The sequence below is a fragment of the Delphinapterus leucas genome, chromosome 19 (assembly GCF_059928025.1).
Source record: "Delphinapterus leucas isolate spDelLeu-1000000601 "Yukka" chromosome 19, BTC_Dleu_Yukka2, whole genome shotgun sequence".
Classification (NCBI taxonomy): Eukaryota; Metazoa; Chordata; class Mammalia; order Artiodactyla; family Monodontidae; genus Delphinapterus; species Delphinapterus leucas.
In genome coordinates this window covers 58,386,191-58,404,076 of record NC_143147.1, presented here as the reverse complement: position 1 = coordinate 58,404,076, position 17,886 = coordinate 58,386,191, and the positions used below count along the sequence as shown (strand labels likewise).

At 56.8% G+C, this 17,886-nt stretch overlaps 1 protein-coding gene across 5 annotated transcripts in view; it reads left to right on the top strand.

The window, feature by feature from the left end:
• Nucleotides 1-3,839: 3,839 nt before the first annotated feature.
• ASPSCR1 (ASPSCR1 tether for SLC2A4, UBX domain containing) overlaps nucleotides 3,840-17,886 on the top strand; it is a 30,899-nt gene continuing 16,852 nt past the window's right edge. For 2 of the 5 annotated variants that reach the window (XR_002646787.3, XM_022589286.3), the window contains exons 1-5: nucleotides 3,840-4,032; nucleotides 4,949-5,004; nucleotides 7,956-8,070; nucleotides 9,333-9,433; nucleotides 17,445-17,502. Coding sequence is in view for 4 of the 5 variants with exons in the window: in XM_022589286.3 (XP_022444994.3) it covers nucleotides 3,931-4,032; nucleotides 4,949-5,004; nucleotides 7,956-8,070; nucleotides 9,333-9,433; nucleotides 17,445-17,502 (432 nt within the window). In the remaining variant the exon portion in view is untranslated. Of the gene's footprint in view, nucleotides 4,033-4,205; nucleotides 4,525-4,948; nucleotides 5,005-7,955; nucleotides 8,071-9,332; nucleotides 9,434-17,444; nucleotides 17,503-17,886 lie in introns of those variants that run through there. The other 3 variants (XM_022589287.3, XM_022589288.3, XM_022589289.3) reach the window with 3 other exon arrangements.

The following is a 17,886-nucleotide window of genomic DNA, read 5'->3' as shown; positions in this document are numbered from 1 at the left end:
GTGAGTGCTACAGGTGACGGTAGAGTAGCTCGGAGTGTGGTATCAATGACAGATCTCCCAATGTTGTATCACAGTTCGGTGGTGAAGTAAGAGAGCGGCCTTGCTCTTGAGAAATACACACTGAAGTATTTAGTGGCAGAGGTGTACAATGTCTCCATTTACTCTCAGGTGGTTCAGAACATATATACCTATATATGGAGAGAGAGAGAGATAATGATGATGAAGCAAATCGGCGACATGTAAACAACTGGAGAGTCTGTCTAAGAGGTATGCAGGAGTTCCTTTTACTGTTCTTGCAACTTCTACGTTTGAAATAATATGAAAATAAAAAGTCACTGCCCCCCCACCCAAGGGAGCACAGGAGCCAGCTTAAAGGGGGTGTGTATCTCACTGGCCAAATTTGGATCAAATTTGAGCATCAAAAAGAATAACTGAAAAAAAAAAAGAATAACTGAATGAAGAAAAAGAATCCATGAGTTCATATTAATATTTAGGAATTAAAAAATTCTTGACCAAAAAATGCCTATTAAATGTAGAGGAATGATAAAGTTGGAAGCTTGTGATTTTGCACCATAAATGTAATGATGGATTCAGGCAAGGACCATCAACTGATGCTAAAACCACTGGGTAAATGGTTCTTGGAAAAACATCATATTTGTGCTCTCAAAGAATTACCCCACACATAGCTTATTCAGTCTACACGGGACCTGGAACGTGGAGGTTCAGTCTGCACGTCCCCACTAATGGGACAAACTGATATCCTGGACCTCCTGGGGGGCTGTTATCTATGCTGCCTCACTGCACTGAGTGTTTAACTCCAGGAAAAGATCACACAGATCCAGCCTTGGGCTCTAAAAAATGCAAATGTCATGAAAAATTAAAACGAAACAAAAAATAGAGGGACTGTGGTAGGGTGGTTTTTTTTTTTTTTCTGGCCTCACCACACAGCTTGCAGGATCTTAGTTCCCCAACCAGGAATCGAACCCATGCCCTGAGCAGCGGAAGTGCAGAGTCCTAACTACTGGACCACCAGGGAATTCCCAGGACTGTGGTAGATTAAAGGAGTGTAAACAGACCCAACAACAAAATGCAATGTGACAACCAGCTATAAAGGACCATTTGGGGACAACAAGGGAAAGTCTAAAGTGGGCTGTGTATTAGATAATATCATTATATCCATGGTTGTTGGGTGTGGTGTTGGGTTATGATTAAAAAGGAGAAGGTCCTGGTTCTTAGGGGAGCTGCCGCATTATTTGGGGGAAGAGTGCCTGGATGTCATCAACTTACTTTCAAATATAAATACATATGCATATATTAATGCAGAGAGAAAAGGCAAATGCTGTCATTTCCATAATGCTATATAAATGGAATGGTACAGTATGCAGTCTTTGGGGACCAGTTCTTTTCACTCAGCGTGTTTCCCTGGAGACTCACCCAGGCTGCGGTGTCAGTTCATTCTCTTGATTGCTGAGCAGTGCTCCATGTGTGGATGTGCCACATTGTTTAACTGCTCAACCTGTTGAAGGCCATCCAGGTTCATTCCAGCTTTTGACTATTAGGTAAAGCTGCTGTGAAAGTTAATGTACAGATCTGTTATTTTTTAAAATGGCAAATTTGGAAAGAAAAATGTGAGCTGCAGAGAGAGGCTGAACTATGAGCATGAAGAAGAGGCTCCCCTTTGGGGCCTTGAATGCCTCTCAGAGATGATTTTTTTTTCCCTAAAGATTATTTATTTATTTTTTGGCTGCATCGGGTCTTAGTTGCAGCACGTGGGATCTTTCACTGCAGCATGCGGGCTTCTCTCTAGTTGTGGTGTTCAGGTTTTCTCTTCTCTAGTTGTGGTGTGAGGGCTCCAGGGCGTGTGGGCTCTAGTTGAGGCTGGCGAGCTCAGTCGTTGTGGCACACAGACTTAGTTGCCCCGCAGCATGTGGGGTCTTAGTTCCCTGACCAGGGATCGAACCCGCATCCCCTGCACTGTAAGGCGGATTCTTTACCACTGGGCCACCAGGGAAGTCCCCCAAAGATGATCTTTGACCCTACAGTCATCTCTGTGACCTCTGCTGTGATCACGCCCTTAAGGCTGTGCCTGGACCACCCGCAGGAGGCGATGGGGCCTTGAGGGAAGGTGACAAGTTGCAGTGAGGAACTGAGGAAGGTAAGCACGAGGAGGCAGCCTCCCCACAGAGCAAATGGAGAGCCAGGCGTGTGGGTCCTAATCTATGGCAGACTTGCCATGGGGCAGGTGAGGGTCCTTCCTGCTGTGGTGTGGAGCTGGTGTGTTAACCTGGAATTTTTGCCTCCAGCCTGAAATAATCCCCTGTACCAGGGGAGCCTCTGCTGGGCATTTCCAGCCTCTGGAGGCTTCTCAAGCTGAGGTCCAGCATCCAGGGGTCGGCTCTGGGGCTTGCTTCATGGGAGCTTTGTGGGGTCTGGTCTGTCCTGCTTGGTCTTCACCAGGTCTGGCCCAGCCAGGCCACTAATGGAGGCGGGTCTGCTCTGCCTTTCCCACCTCCTAGTGCCAATGCCAGGACACAGACCCCATTGAGCCTGGGGCACCCTGCCCCTGCCAGGTGAGTGGCAGCAGAAGGAGGAGAAGGCACATGTGGGGGGACTGTGCATTCGTTTTTCCCCCATCGATAGTCATTCCTCTCACAGATGTTTGCAGAGCACCCACCCCGTGCCAGGCTCTGCTCTGCGTGCCTGCCGGCGGAGGGCCAGACAGAAGGGACTGCCCTGGGACAGCCAGTAAACAAGTGAGCAGGCACGAAAGGCCTGTCCCAGTGCAGATGAGGCTCTGAGGAAACCCCACAGTGCTGAAGAGGCCAGGTTGGGGGCAACTTGGGGCCTGGCTGCCGCAGAACTGCATGTGGGGCCCTGCTGGGCTGAAGGGTGGGTTTGAGAGCTTGCAGGCAGCAAGCTGGTCACAAATGCCCCACAGGTGTCTGCTCCAAGGCCTCGTGTACTCGGCTACACATAGATGATGAGACCCATGTGAGCAGGTAGGAGGGGGTGGGGCAGGTCAGCAGACGCTGTCTCTGAGCCAGAAAATTTCTCTGTCCTGTGCCCTGTGGTGTTCCCCGGCCTCAGGAGAGGGGACTGGCCGATGGCGACCAGGAAGTGTGTGTGGCTCGGTGAGGCACTGAGGTTGCACAGAGTGCTAGACAGGCCCTCTGGACTGTGAGGCAAACTGTGAGGGGTGGCCGTGGAGCTGTGGCTACCCTGAGGCTTTCCAGTTTTCTCGCATAAGCATGCAGTCATCTGTTTGTCAGTATGAAACTGCTTGTGAGACAGATGTGTCAGCTACACCAAGGCGTGACAGCACCCACACCAGAGGGGTGGCAGGATCCCACACGCCCCTCCGCCCGGCCCTTCCACTGCCTTGGGCGGGTGGAATTGGGGGACAAGTTCTGTCAGAGTTTAGCTGCTCGCAGAGTGAGAGCACGGACAGGCAGAATGCTCGTCACAGACTTTCATTGAATCTGCTCTCTGGTTTGGAGTTTCTGGTTGGCCTTTCCTGGCAGCTGCTCCCTGACCTTGACACAACCCCACGGCCGGCACGCATTCACTCCGTAGGGGTACCGGGCCTGACCCTACCCCTCGGGACCAGAGGGGGCAGGAAGGGGGGCAGTGGGACCCAGGACGGGCCGGCGAGGACAGGGAGCCGAGGCCTAGGTGCACTCGCTGCCCGCACCGCCGGCCCAGAACCGGGGCCACGTGGCCGCGCTGGAGTGACCGCGCCTATCTAACGTCGGGGGCGCGCTCGCAGGCCCCGCGAAAGCACTGGGGGCGTGGCCAGGCAGGGGCGGGCCCGGAGGCGCGCTGGCCCCGCCCCGCCCCAGGGCCCGCCCCCGAGGCCGCGAGGCTGTGCGTCCGGCTGTTGCGGATAAAGTTTGACGCTGGGCGGGCGGCGGCGGGTCACGTGAGCAGAAGATGGCGGCCCCGGCAGGCAGCGGGGGCTCTGCGGTGTCGGTGCTGGCCCCGAACGGGCGGCGCCACACGGTGAAGGTGACGCCGAGCACAGTGCTACTGCAGGTGCGGCCGCGGGCGGGCGGCGGGCGGCAAGCAGGGACGCGACGGCTGCGACTCGGCGCCAGCCGCTCCTGCGGTTCCTGCGAGGGCCGCAGGGGCGGGGCCGGGCGGGGCCGGGCGGGACCCTCGGGGCGGGGTCTGCGACGTCCAATGAGCGGCCTCCTGGCGCGGTGGGCCCGCCCACTTCCGCGCCGGGCTCCGGGTCCGTGGGGGCGGGGGCGCCGCACTCAGGAGCTGGCGGGGGTCGCGGCCTCTGCCACCCCCACCCGAGCTCGCGGTACTCCGAGCCCGCCTCCGAGGGCCCCCGAACCTTGTCCCCACCCCGGGGTCGCCCTTCGTCTCGGTGTGCTGTGGCCGGGTGTGCTGAGTCACTCGCAGCACTTCACCGGGCAGCTGGCGGACGTCGATTGCATTACGTTGGAAATGCGTGTTGGGCCCTGATGTGTAGGGGACGGTGCACGTACATGGTGGTGCAGGGGACTGAGACGATGAATGGTAACTCAGTGTGTGCAGGGTAGGGACTGGGGCTCCCGCCCAGGGGGGCACCTAGGACCCACTCGAGCTGGGTCTCTGTGGAGTTTGAACTTTATTCTCTGTGTGTGGGGTGTCCCCGAGTGTAGGAAGATGTCTGTGGTGCCGGGTTTGTTGGGGACCCGGTTTGTTGGGTCCCACAGAGCTGGGTTGACAAAGCAGGCCCAGTGAGGAGGAGGAGGAGAGTGAGCAGGATTTGCAGGTGAGACGTGTGGAGCTGTTGAGTGGACGGTCCATCACCTGGCTTGTATTAGGCTTAGTCCTACAGAGCCGACCGGCTCTCCAAGAGGTGGACTCTGTGCCCTTGGCTGCCTCAGTGGCACTTGCCTACCCCCGCCGGGGCCCACCAGGCCAGATACAGTGGCTCATGCCCTCATCTCACCCCTAGGTCCTGGAGGACACGTGCCATCGGCAGGACTTCAACCCCAACGAGTACGACCTGAAGTGAGTTTGCTTTGGCCGGGCCTCGGGCTCCAAATCCATCCACCCTTTCCGCAGGGCCCTGCTGAGGCTTAAACCCACAAGGTTTATTCTTTCACCCTCTGGAGGCTAGAAGCCCCTAATGATGGTGTTGGTGGGGCCGCACTCCCTCCAGAGGTCTAGGGGAGGCACCTGTCTTGCCTCTTTCAGCTTTTGGGGGCTCCAGGCGTCCCTGGGCTTGTGGCCGCCTCCCTCCAGTCTCTGCCTCCCTGCTTCCTGTGTGTTTGTGTCTCTCCTCTTTTGTCTCTTATAAGGCTACTTGTCTTTGAATTTAGGGGCTACCATGTAATCCAGGATGACCTCATCTCAAGATCTTTAATTACATCTGCAAAGGCCTTGTTTCCAAATAAGGCACATTCATGAGTTCTGGGTGTTAGGATGTGGATATGTCTCTTTAGGGGCCACCATTCTACCCACTGCAGAGGGCTTTTGTGCATTTGGTTGTGTAAGTTCCTGGTGGAGCTCTGAGGGCAAGAGGAGGTGGTCGTGGAGAAATGGGAAGAAACCTGCAAACTGTAGGTGGGTTCTGGTGGGCTCACAGACCCTGGAGTTGTGTGCATGGGTCTTTGTGTGCAGGCATTTTTCCAAAGAAAGGGCTTTTACCAGATTCTTGTGGAGTCTGAGGCAATGAAGGGCTCAAAACCCCGCACTGGTGGGTATGGATTTCTGTCCCGTATGGGGAGCTTCCAATCTTAGCAGCGGCGTGTCCTTCACTGTTTGGCTGTCCTCACATTCAGGGGTAGAGAGGAGCCCAAGGGGTGGGAGCCTGCTCTGCTAGACCTGGCCCGTGCTGCCTCTCACGTAGGGCTCTGCAGAGGAGGTGTGAGTGGAGATGCCCTCACGTCATCCCAGGTCTCTGCTTCTTGCCACCGAGAATCCCAGGGCCAGTGCTGGGCTGTCCCCTGGCATCCTGTCACAGAGCTGTGTGCCCTTTCTTTGCTCTCCCTGAACCTGCCTGAGATCTCCACGTGGTGCCTGGTTGGACTGTTACAACATGTATTGATTTTTCTCTTGTCTCCTTTGTATCCACCGACTGTGTAATTTGTTTAAAAACTGCTGCCACTGCCACCGAAGGCAGCGTTTTGCACACGCATGTGTGTGTACGTGTGTGAGACCCCTTCCTCTCATCTCCAGAGCTCTGAGCCCCGCTTCTCGGGTTTTCCTTAGGTCTTCTGTCCTGTCTTGCACTTGACGTTGAGGTTGTTATAAGGCAATTTCCAGCCAGTGTTGAAGATGGGTATCAAAGGTGTTTCTTTCCCAAGTCTTCTAAACGCCCTATTCATGTTCAGAAAACCATTGTTTCCAAAGGCATCTTGGCATTCATGCCATCGGGTGACCACTTTGTGTGTATTGAAAGCTCACATTCTCTCACTAGTGCTGTAGTTTTCCCCCTAAACGTTCATTGAAAATAGAGCTCACAGTCTGATTTCTGAGAGGCATAAATAAGTTCTCTTTTTCACTCTCCTGGTGATTTATTCTGGCTGCTGTCTGTCTCTTGTAAAATCAAGGCCACATGGCAGAACTATTTTCTGCTGTGGGCAGGAGCTTTTCTGAGACCCAAGTGATCTATAGGGTTAACAGTGGTGGTTCTCCTTCCTGTAGGGTTCCTGGGAGCTAAGGGGGTCAGGAGGAGAGGGCCCAGGGTCACTCAGGCTCCAGGGCCACCTGACCGCCACCCTCCCTGCCCACGGGTGAGGCAGTGTCCAGGCCTTCAAAGCCCACGCCCCTTCCTCTCTCTCCTCTTCTCAGGAGTGGGTATCTGACTCCCTGTCAGTCCACCAAAGAGGTATGATCTGAGGTGGACATCAGGAGCTGCAGATTGCAGTCCCGGCACTGCCTTTGGGTGGCCTGGGCTACCTACTGGCACTTCTCATCTGAGTTTCCTGTTTGTGAAGTAGGGTGACCACGACCCTGACTGTGCTGCTCGGGAGGGCAGGCTGTCAATAGAGAGCAGCAGGCGTCTCGGAGGTCCCTGGATTCTGCACCTGCCCTCCTCTCCTGGCTGTGGATATTTCCGCCCTGACTCACCAGTTCACTTTGCTCCCCTCAGTTCCTTCCAAGAACCATCCCTCCTTGGATCCAGGAGCTCTGCTCATGAGGGTCAGGAGGCTGCAAGCCCATGTGGGCCTCTTCCTCATCTGTTGGAAGCTCTAGGCTGCCAGGTCCCTGTGCAGCAGCTGAAACACGCAGGACACAGGCAGAGAGGCTGACGGCTGCTCCAGGGTTGGAGGACTTGGCTTTGTGAGCTAGGAGTGGCAGTCTCAGCCCTTCATCTGTGAATCTCAGCCACCGTGAGGGCCTGGCCCCCCATGGAGACTTCAGGCCCGGTCATTCCATTTGTGGTTCTCTAGAACTTTTGCCTCTGTCACTGGTCTTTGGGGTTGTGGCCCTGCTTCCAAGGGTAGCAGGAAGCAGGAGTGACAGGAGCGGGTCATTTTGGCTGATGGCCAGCAGCACAGGGAGAGTGGCCGCAGTGGCCAGACTGCTGCAGCTCCGAGCAGTGACGACAAGGCATCGTTCTGTTAGAACTTTTCTGTGCAGAGCACGGTGCACACCCCTTAGTCATGCCCACACGAGCTTTTATCTTCTGAGTTTGTACTTGGGCTGGTTGCTGCTTCACTGTCTGAAAGAGCAGGCCCTCGCTTTGCCCCAGGGGTGACCTGTCTGTGTTCTCTCTGTTCTTGCCTGAACTGTATCAATGCTCTCTCTTTCCTTTAGAAGACCCACTGCTGGAGTCAGGGACCCACCCTGTCTCTGCAGGCTTGCCGGCCGTCACTCTGTTCCTGCAGCCTTGGCGCCATGGTCTGTGGAATTGCTAGCCAGACGTGGGCGTCACTCTGCTTGTGCCGTGGTCCCGGCAGGGCTGGGCTGTGTTCGGGTCGGCGGGCAGCCTGTGGCTTTGGTCTGTTTTGCAGGTTTCAGAGGAATGTGCTTGACCTCTCTCTCCAGTGGAGATTCGCCAATCTGCCCAATAACGCCAAGCTGGAGATGGTGCCCATCTCCCGGAGCCGCGAGGGGCCCGAGAACATGGTAGGTGGCTCTCAAGGAGGGACTGGTGGCACTGCTCTTCCCGGCTCTTCCATTCAGACCATTTGGGCCGCAGGATGTATCAGCAGGCCGAGCAGACGGGGTGTGGAGCTTCAGAGGGCTGTGTAGGCGAGGCACTTGTCCTCGTCCGTGGGTGAGACTGCCTTCTCTAGGTTAGGCCAGAGCCACTTTTCTACTCCAAAAGCTGATGATTGGAAGTGAGACTTCTCATTCTTTGTGCTGAATTTTTGTGGGGGGTGGGGGGTGGAGAGGCGGTTAATTGTGCTGTGTCCGTATCAGCGTGCTGGTAGCATCCACCATACAACCTGATGTTTCTGGTCAGAAAATCACCAAGAGTCTTAGAGCCCACAGGACTCTGTGCGGTGTCCAGTGCAGCTTCACTTCTGGGATGAGGACACCCAGCTGAGGAGCGCAGGCTTCCTCTGACCAGTCTCGGCTAGACCACAGCCTGAGTCTCCTGACTGCAGTCCACTGCTTTCTACCAAATCAGTAACTTTTATGTCCTAGGGATTTAGTGAATGACACTAGGGTTACTGTGGATAGAGACAAGAATCATGGTGATAGCTGCTCTCTTGTGCACAAGTGGGTCCTTTACATACAAAACTGCAAATTCTCCCAACACTGCAGGGAAGTGGTTTTCATCCATGTCGAGAGTCAAGGAGGCTCATTCCCTGGGGTGTTACTTCTCTGTCCAGAGCCCACCAGGAGTCAGGCGCCTGGGGCTGAGCTTATTAATACACCTCTTTTTCCATTACAGTTGTGGTTCTCAGCCTTTCACATGGAAGCACCCTGACTTCCCTTGTGGGTTCCTTGGGTGTGCTGGAGACCCCCTCGCAGTTTCCCACAGAACAGTTCCTCCTTTGTTTGTTATTGGGATTTAATGTAAATAAACGTGCCCTTGAGGAGTCCCTTGGCTAGAAGGGCAGGAGTAGCAATGACCTAGAGAGTCACGCGCTGGGCTGTGACAGGTGGGGCTGTGCAGGGTCCTTACCTAGGGTCTCTGCACTCGTGCTTTAGTGTGTCTGTTGTTCAACAGAGGGACCAGAGGAGAATTTACCCCCTTGTGGGTTATAGACTTGTGTCACTATTTAGGGAGATAATTGTTAAAATTATCCTGTAAGGCAGTGTGCTCACTTACTAAAATTCAGCAGACACAATGCCCTCCACCTGTGCCCTAAGGATCAGACCAGCAGCTGGGATAGCTGCTCCTCTTCCTGACTTGGTTCCTGTATCTCGCCCCTCAGGTGCGCATTGCTCTGCAGTTGGATGATGGCTCCAGGTTGCAAGACACTTTCTGCTCAGGCCAGACACTCTGGGAGCTTCTCTGCCGTTTTGCCCAGATCAGGTAAGTGTCAGTGAGCAGGTTTGGGGCTCTGCCCCCCTCTGCCCTGGGGATGCTGCCACGGTCACTGGAGCTAGTCCAGAGCCACAAGCCTGAGCTTTGCTTTGGCTTCATACCAGCAGGTGCTGGTCACCAGTAGCTCATCTTTTTTACTTGGTGTCCTGGTATGACAGCCAGGCCGTGCCCTTCTGGAAGAGCTTGTGGGGAACCCAAGAGGTCCCCACCTGTGTGGTGAGCAGTCAGGGGAGAAGTGGGGTGCTGGGCTTCTCAGCTGATAAATGCTGCAGGTGTAAAACTTCCTTGTCATGAGAATGGGCTGTATTTAAAGAAAACATCTTGATGACAGTTAACATGTGTCAGTTTCTATCTGGTGATTAATGGTTTAAACTTTATTTCTGAGTGTGTCAAAATGGTAGTCTTCTAAGTTTTGGTTTTTCATTGTGGGATGGAAGACTTTGTCCACTTTTAAAGGTCTCAACCAACAGAATGGAAGGGACCGTGGGAGGGTGTAGTGGTTGCTGTGTGGCCATGGGCAAGTTGCTTGCCCTCTCTGGGCCTCCCAGGGGTGATGTGAGGATGAGATGAGTTAATGTGTCTCAGGTGCCGAGAACAGGACCTTGCCCATGGTTTGTCTGTGCAGAAGAAGGGACTCTGGGTAGGGCCACCACGGTGACAGGGCCTCTAGGAAAGCCTGCTCTGATCTGATGTGGCACCCACTGCCCCTGCTGTCCCAGCATCCAGATTCCTGCTCCCCCACCTCAGCCGCTCCCATGGAACTCCTCTCCCCGTATCTGATGTGCTGGTGTCCCCCTGTTGCCAGTTCTTTCTATGACAGCCACGGTGGGCTGCTGTGCCAAGACCAGCTGGCCCTTCCCCTCCCACGAGCCTGGTCCTGGGTAGCTGGGGATGCCGCCCCTGCAGCCAGCTTCTGCTTCCTACCCAGATGCTCTCCTGAGGGAACTCTGTGCCCCCACTCAGGTGGCTTCTGACAGTATTAGTGCTTCTAAGATGAGTACACAGGCTGCCACCTCACTCTACTGCTCTTGGCACCTGTTTGACTGGTTCCTCTGTCAGCTGGGGGGGTCAGGCTGCTGTTACCCTTGTTTTCAGAAGAAGAAACAGAGACCCAGGGGAGGAGGGGGCTCCTCAAAGCCCAGGGCCTGGGTTGCCAGCACCTGCCTTCTCAGCTGCTGAAAAGATGGGGCCTCTGCCTCTGTGTCTACTTCGTTCTTTCATTTATTCAGCACAGGCTTGGCTGGGGCTCTAGTAGGAAGTTAGTCCTGGTCTCCCATAGCTAACAGGCAGGTATACAGAGCTACCAGAAGAAACTATCAGAAGCTATCACAAAGAAGAAGGGAAGATGCCTTGGGAGGTGTTGGGGAAGATCGTGGAGGAGCCAGCTGCACTAGGATTTGAGGAGACATCTGGGCCAAAGGGGCAGCAAGTGCAAAGGCCCTGGGGCAGAAATAAGGAGAGGAGAAACACATGGAACACAGCGTGTGATTCTTCTCCTTCCCAAAAGGCAACTAAAACGCCATTAAAGGACTTTACAGAGATACAGCCTGGAGGATGGAGAGAGCAGGAACTGAGGCAGTGACAGCACCTGGACGTGGGTGGGGAGGGTGACAAGGGGCCAGGGGTGGCAGGGTGGGTGGCCAGGGCAGGCGCTGGATGACGTGGGGTCCTAGATCCCCTCGCACTCCATGCTGCTGGTGCCAGAGGTGGTTCCCTGGGTAGGGTGGGGCTCTCTGGACTGGGGATGCCCTTGCTGTCCCGAGAACAGGGGTAGGTGAGCGTGAGCCCCCCATGTGGCTCCCAAAATGGTGGAAGCTCCTAATGTTGGGGGCATGGGTGGCTCCCCAGATCACCACCTGGATACTGATAGCCAGCTGCACTGCGGCCAGAGCCCTGGGCGTAAACAGGAGCCCACAGCCAAGGGTGCCCAGACATTTGAGCAAGGCTGACGTGAGAGGCCAATGCAGACAGACAGGAAGAGATGGCAGCTGTCAGGACGGGTGACAGCATTTGTTCCTGTTCTCCGAGGATGGAGAGGCTGTTGGAACTGGAGCTGGATGCTATTAAAGAGAAACATTCAAAGATAAGGAAGGGCTTCCCTGGTGGCGCAGTGGCTGAGAGTCCGCCTGCCGATGCAGGGGACACGGGTTCATGCCCCAGTCTGGGAGGATCCCACATGCTGCGGAGCGGCTGGTCCCGTGAGCCATGGCCACTGAGCCTCTGCATCCGGAGCCTGTGCTCCGCAACGGGAGAGGCCACGACAGTGAGAGGCCCGCGTGCCACAAAAAAAAAAAAAAAAAAAAAAAGGAAGAGCCCTTGGAAGCGGATCGGAAAGCTGCAGTAGAAGGTGCAGGGGTCAGCCACAGCTATGGATCAAATGGCACAATCCCTGTCACACGTGACAGGGTGCCGCGTGTCTGGGAGTGGCCGGTGGCCTGAGGATATGCCGTTCTACTCACGCGCCTGAGGGTTAGCCGGTGTGACTGGCTGGTCTGCGGCCTGACTGAGCGCATTCTTTCCGAGGTGGCAAATGCCTGAGGGCACATGGGGTCGGCCACTCGAGGCTTGGGAGCTGATGCTTGGACCTGGGGTGCAGCGTCCCTGCCATCCCTCCTCCTGGGAGGAGCCACAGAGCCAGGCGGCCAAGCACAGGATGGAGGCCAGAGGAAGGGGACTCGGGACAGGACAGGCCGCTGGCTCCTGATACTGCGTCTCTAGAAATAAAACAGTTGCACAGGAGGAAGCTGGTGAAGATGGTGGGAAACCGTCCTGGAACCAAAGGGCATGCGTTTCCAGAGTGACAGGCCGGCTCTGCCTGTACCAGTGGGGCCTCATCTGGTGGCATCACTGTAACGCATCAGGAGCTGGAGATGATGGGATGGTTCCCCACGCTCAGAGAGGGACAGCAGGCCTGCACAAAGGCCTCAGGCTCCCTGGGGCACCACCAGGAAGGTGGCCAAGCAGTGCCTTCAGAATACTGTAGGAAATTCATTTGTTCTAGAATTCTCTATTTTGCTAGATTGTTGAAGGGTGAGGATGAAACGAAGCCATTTTTAGACACAAAGGTCACCCATTTACCACACACACCCTCTGAGCAAGCTGCTAACTGCTCCACCAAAGGGCAGGCGGGCAGGTCCACCCAGGAGCAGGCAGACGAGGGGCGTGGGGGGCTGACGAGGGCCTCCTGAGTGTCAGTGGGCCCCAGACACAGGCGTGGTGGGAGCCACGTCGCCAGGCCCCCCGCTTAGGCTGTGGCCACGAAAAGGAGGAGTGACCCAGAGGGAGGAGACGGGGCTCCATGGTACGGGTCCATCCCCCCGGGAAGACTGGGTGGTTCCTCAGCTGTTGGCCTGGGGAGCCGGGGTCGCCCTGTCATGATGAAGCCTGATGCTCCCATCTGGCCCTCGAGTTGTTGGCTGGGCGGTCTGGGGGCTGCCTCTGCGGAGGGGCCGAGGTGCTGGGAACACTGGTTCACACGAGCCTCTCAGGACTGACTGGCTCAGTAACCTGGGTTTAAGATAGAAGAAACAGAATGTGGGGGCAGTGGGGACAGCGGCATAAGAAGCGAGGTGACATCAGGAGGAGGTGGGCCCTGGGAGGGGTCATCACGCAGGGACGGATTCTTGACGCTCATGCAGCGTTGAGCACGGCGTGGCGCGCACCCTCTCTTTCTTGCTGTTGAGCACGGCACGGCGCGCACCCTCTCTTTCTTGCTGTTGAGCACGGCATGGCGCGCACCCTCTCTTTCTTGCTGTGACTGTTCCGTGTTTTCTTGGAAATGCCCTCAGCATCGTTTCCATGGCTGTGCAGTCCTGTCCTGTGTGTGTGCGCGTGCGCGCGCCCAGCCCATCCTGTGGACAGCTGGAGGTCTGTGCTCCACTCCGCCCTGAGAATTTACTCTGGAGGCAGAATTGCTGGCCCAGCAAATGGGGACTTGTCTCGGCTTCATCTCCAGAAGTGCAGGTCCGGGCCTTTCCTTGGAAGCTGGCACTCCCTAAGCATGAAGCAAGGTTCAGATGAGGGAGGGAGGGCAGCGTCTTCAGCCCCAACGTCGTGGCCAGATGCCCAGTGAGCTGGCGAAACCATGCTGGGGCTGTGCAGGGGCTGCGTCAGCTGCCCACCACTGCAAGGGCCTGCCAACATGGGGGGCAGCTGCCTGACAGGTCCGGTGAGGCAAGGGAGCTCCGGCTGGCTCACAGCAGCTCCCTTGCTGGCCGGGGGCGGGAAGCTCTGGGAATTCCAAGTGTCCAAGTCCCCACAGAGTGGGATAAGTAGGAAGCTGGCTTTTCTCACTTGATGCTTTTGGGAGCGGTAAGAGTCCCAGAGCAGCTGGTGCCGTGCATGGCCAGGAGCTGTGGGAGATGAGCACAGCACCCTGGATCCACTGTTGGTCAGGTGGCAGGTCCTATGCATGGGGATCAGGGTGGATGGTGGCCCGGCCCTGACCCTAGCATCTGGAGCAATGAACTGTCCACTGGACATGCCATGTGGGCCACATGTGCGGGACATGGAGGTAATTCAGAATTTTCTGGTAGCCACATCAAAGGAAAGTAAAAACAGGTGTAATTAATTTTAGGAATATAATTAACTTGACTCAATATATCCAAAATATTCTCTGAACATGTAATCAACAGGAAAAAGGAGATATTTTACATTCTTTGTTGGTAGGAGGTCTTTGAAATCCGGTGTGTCTCACACTTGGAGCTGGCCTCCTTCTGGGCCAGCTGCCCTGCGCGTGCTCAGCACCCGTGTGGATGGGTAGCCGCCACGGATGGCACTGGCTCCATGTGGGCTGGCCCGTCCTCCTCTCTGCTTCTCGGGCATCTGCTTCAGGGAGGGCTCCAGGCATGCCATGCCAGGCTGGATTCTTCCATGAAGCCCATTGCCCCTCTACACCTGGCCTGATTTCACAGCCAAGCCCACTGGTCCATTTCAGCCGTGTTCATCCCATGGATAGTAAAAGCAGGGAGTCGAGTGTCCCTGGGAAAGGCAGGTGTCTGCCTGTTCTCTCAGGGTTGTAGGGCCCCCAGGGCACAGCGGGCTGCAGGGAGGGGCTGCCCCTGAGGTTGGGGGCCGGCCTGTGGTCACGCTGTGCCCAGACCCAGAGGCTTATGGGCGGGCAGCCAGAGGCCTAGATTCAGGGCTCTCGTGCAGCACCTCCCCACCCCCTGTCTTGTTTGGGAAGGCCAGAGGCTGCCTTCCCCCTGCAACTCCCCACTCCGTCTGCTCTGGAGGAGGAGCCTCTGTGATTTGGCCGAGCCTCGGCCTCCTTGCTCCCTCCGGCCACAACCTCATCTCTTTGTGGGTTGGGCTGCTGGGTGGTGGTGGATGTGAGTCACCTGGCCCCTTGGGATGTGGCCTCACCCACCCTGGGCTTCCTTGTGGCAGCAGGGACCCCTCTGAGCCTGAAGTCACAGCTCTGTTAGTTTCAGTTGGTTTTTGTCAGTTTTGGTTGTTCTTTTTTTTTTTTTTTTTTTTGCGGTACGCAGGCCTCTCACTGCTGTGGCCTCTCCTGTTGCGGAGCACAGGCTCCGGACGCGCAGGCCCAGCGGCCATGGCTCACGGGCCCAGCTGCTCAGCGGCATGTGGGATCTTCCCGGACCAGGGCACGAACCCGTGTCCCCTGCATCGGCAGGTGGACTCTCAACCACTGCGCCACCAGGGAAGCCCTTGGTTGTTCTTGTGTGGGAGTGCTGTGGTGTCAGGCTTGTGTCGGTGGCACCTGAGTTTGTACCAGCCCAACTTGGTCAGGCCCAAACAGGTGACAAAAACAGAAGGGGCTCCAGATGCCTGCCTTGCCCCCAGTTCACAGCATCACCTCCCCACGAGCCCTGCCAGGAGCCATCTGGGTGGGCGGATGGCCCATGTCTATGGGGTGACACCCTCCATGGTGGTTGAAGAGCACAGCAACAGCAGCGCCTTTGCCCTGCCTGGCTGACCCTGCTGGCCCCAGGCCTGGCCCCGAGAGCAGGTGTGCCGGCCTTAGAGTGAGATCCTGCCACTCCTCCCCCGCATCATCCCTTGGGCCAAGTGGCGTCCAGTGGCTCTGCCTGGGCTGGGGGGTGGGAGCAGGTCCAGGGGCACAAGGGTCCCCGGAGGTCCCCTCTAGGCTCCCTCTGAGACACGTGGAACTTTAGCAATGTCTGTTGCAGGGAGTGGTGGCTTCGGCTCTCCGTTGAGCTGGAACCTCCTGGTCCACTGTCCTCGGCCGGATGGGAGAGCGCTGTTAATTGGCCAGGAAAGTCTGGAAGTGATCTCGGCCGCCCCTCCCCTCGGCGTGTTTACAGGCCTCTCCTCAGATCCCACACGCAGGAATCTGATCCCTCTGGAGGAGCCGACATCAAAGCTGAGCTGCTGTTTGATGTCCAGGGGCCTCCAAGGGCAGCAGGCAGGCAGGCCTTCCCGGGTGCTGCTGTGCTCTCGTCCCTGTTTGTGATTTGTGGTCCCCACGCTGGCATCGGTGCCCTGGACAAGGATTTCGAGGGAGGACGCCTGGCCAGAGCCCCTGAGAGCAGAGGGGACTCTGCCTGTCTCGTGGTGGGCAGTCAGCTTGCTTTCTGAGCCCAGCCCTGAAAGCTGCTGTCTCTGTTGCCGTTGAAAGGAGCAGGACCCCTGTGTCTCCCCACTGCCTTCCTCCTCTCTTGCCCTGGGATCTTGTTTGCTGGAGTATCTTCCTTCACTCTTTCTCTGTTTTGGCTTCAGGATGAAGAGTGTGTAGGCCCGGTCAGGGTTGTCTCTCTGGCACTTTGGGGTCTTGTGTTTTCCTGAGGCCTGGCCACGCTGTGTGTGCGGGGTCACACCCGCCATGGCCGGCCCCCATGAGGCTCTGGTCGAGGGCTGGAAGCCTTCCCTGGGGAGCAGCTTCTTTGTGAGCACAGCCTCGGGGAGAGCCCGGGGTGAGCTCCATGGGGACTGGCAGCCTGTGGGAGGTGGCCAGGGACCTCTTCCAGGGGCCCCCACGCAACCTCTGGATTAGCTTGAGTGTCTCAGCCCTGAGGAATATGCAAAAGCATAAACTGCAAGCAAACAAGAGAGACGGGAGAAAACATGCTGAACCTGAGCAGAGGACAGTGTCACGGGTCTCGGGGACGGGCCCAGGCAGCCGAGTGTCCGAGTGTCTGTGTACAGTCACCAGCTCAGCCTCTGTGTCTCCCATCCCAGCCACCTCCTTGTCTGAGCCCTGGGCTCGGCAGGGCAGCACTGCATGGCCTGAGGGTGCTCCAGGTCTCCTACCCTGGCAGGCACAACGCCTTGTGTCTCCCTTCCCGGAGGAGAGGGTCAGGCCTGGGGCACTGCTGCTAGGTCTGGGACACGCGTTTATTTGGGGGCTAGTTCTACGGGTATGTGTCAGGAAATGCAGAAATAAACTTCCCTTGGTCGTCGCAGGCCTGTGTGGTACAGCTGTCGAGGTACAGGCCTGTGTGAGTGGTGTCGGCCATCCTGAGGGTGTGTGCGCGATTGTGCGCCTGCATGCCTGCCATCCTCCAGCCTGCCCAGCTGTGCTTCTTGGGGGCCCTTCCCTCCCATCTCAGGGTCTGGTTTATAGGGGAGGGGCGTTGGTGGCTGGGCCCGCTGCCCACCTCCCTGTTTGTCCTGGCATTGCCCTACTCTCTCCTCGGAGTTTGTGTGATAGATCCGTGCCAAGTGCTCCTGGTGCTTCTGGGGCAGCAGCCTTCTCAGGGGACAGCTTCAGGTAAAAGCCCAGATCATGCCCTCCCAGGACTTTCTCATCGCCGACCCTGGGCACAGTTGACAGCAACCCAAGGCACATCCAGGAGGTGGCTGGTGCTGCCCGTCCCCGTGTTCTGTGTCCTCCCTTTGCTTTGAGCCGGGAGGCCGTGGGCAGGTGGGAGACACACCCAGGCCATGGGCTGATGGCCAGCCGTGGGGTGGCCAGGGTGGGCGGGTCCTCCACAGTGGCTGGTCAGGGTGCTGTCCCCAGGGCAGCAGTGTCCCCAGGCAGTGGCTACCTGTGATGCTTTCTTCCCTCCCCTCTCAGGGAGTGTCTGGACCGGCCGTGTGAGGCCAGCCCCATCTGCGTGTACATGAGAGATGAGGTAGGTGAGCTGTGGGCCCACCCGCCGGGCCCGCGCCCTGTCGCCCCCTCCCAGCCGCCACATGGGCCCAGCCCCACTTTCCAATCTGGAAAATTCACTCCTTTAGACCTTTCAAAGCAGCGATGGGCAGACTTGGGCCCTGAAAGCATGATGTGTTTCATGGAAAAAAGGCAGGACGCCGGCTCCGCTGGAACCAACTGCGGGCCGCCCGGGCTGCTCCCAAACCTCCCTCAGAGCCCTGTTTGTTTTCTCAGCTTCTCTCAAAGCCCAAGAGTCACAAAAGTGGTTTCATTTTAATAAATATTTGCTTTGCTCAAAGTTTTGATCTTTTTCAAAACCGAGTGTGGCGTGGTGCAGGCTTGGCCTGGCACTGAGGCCCTGCCT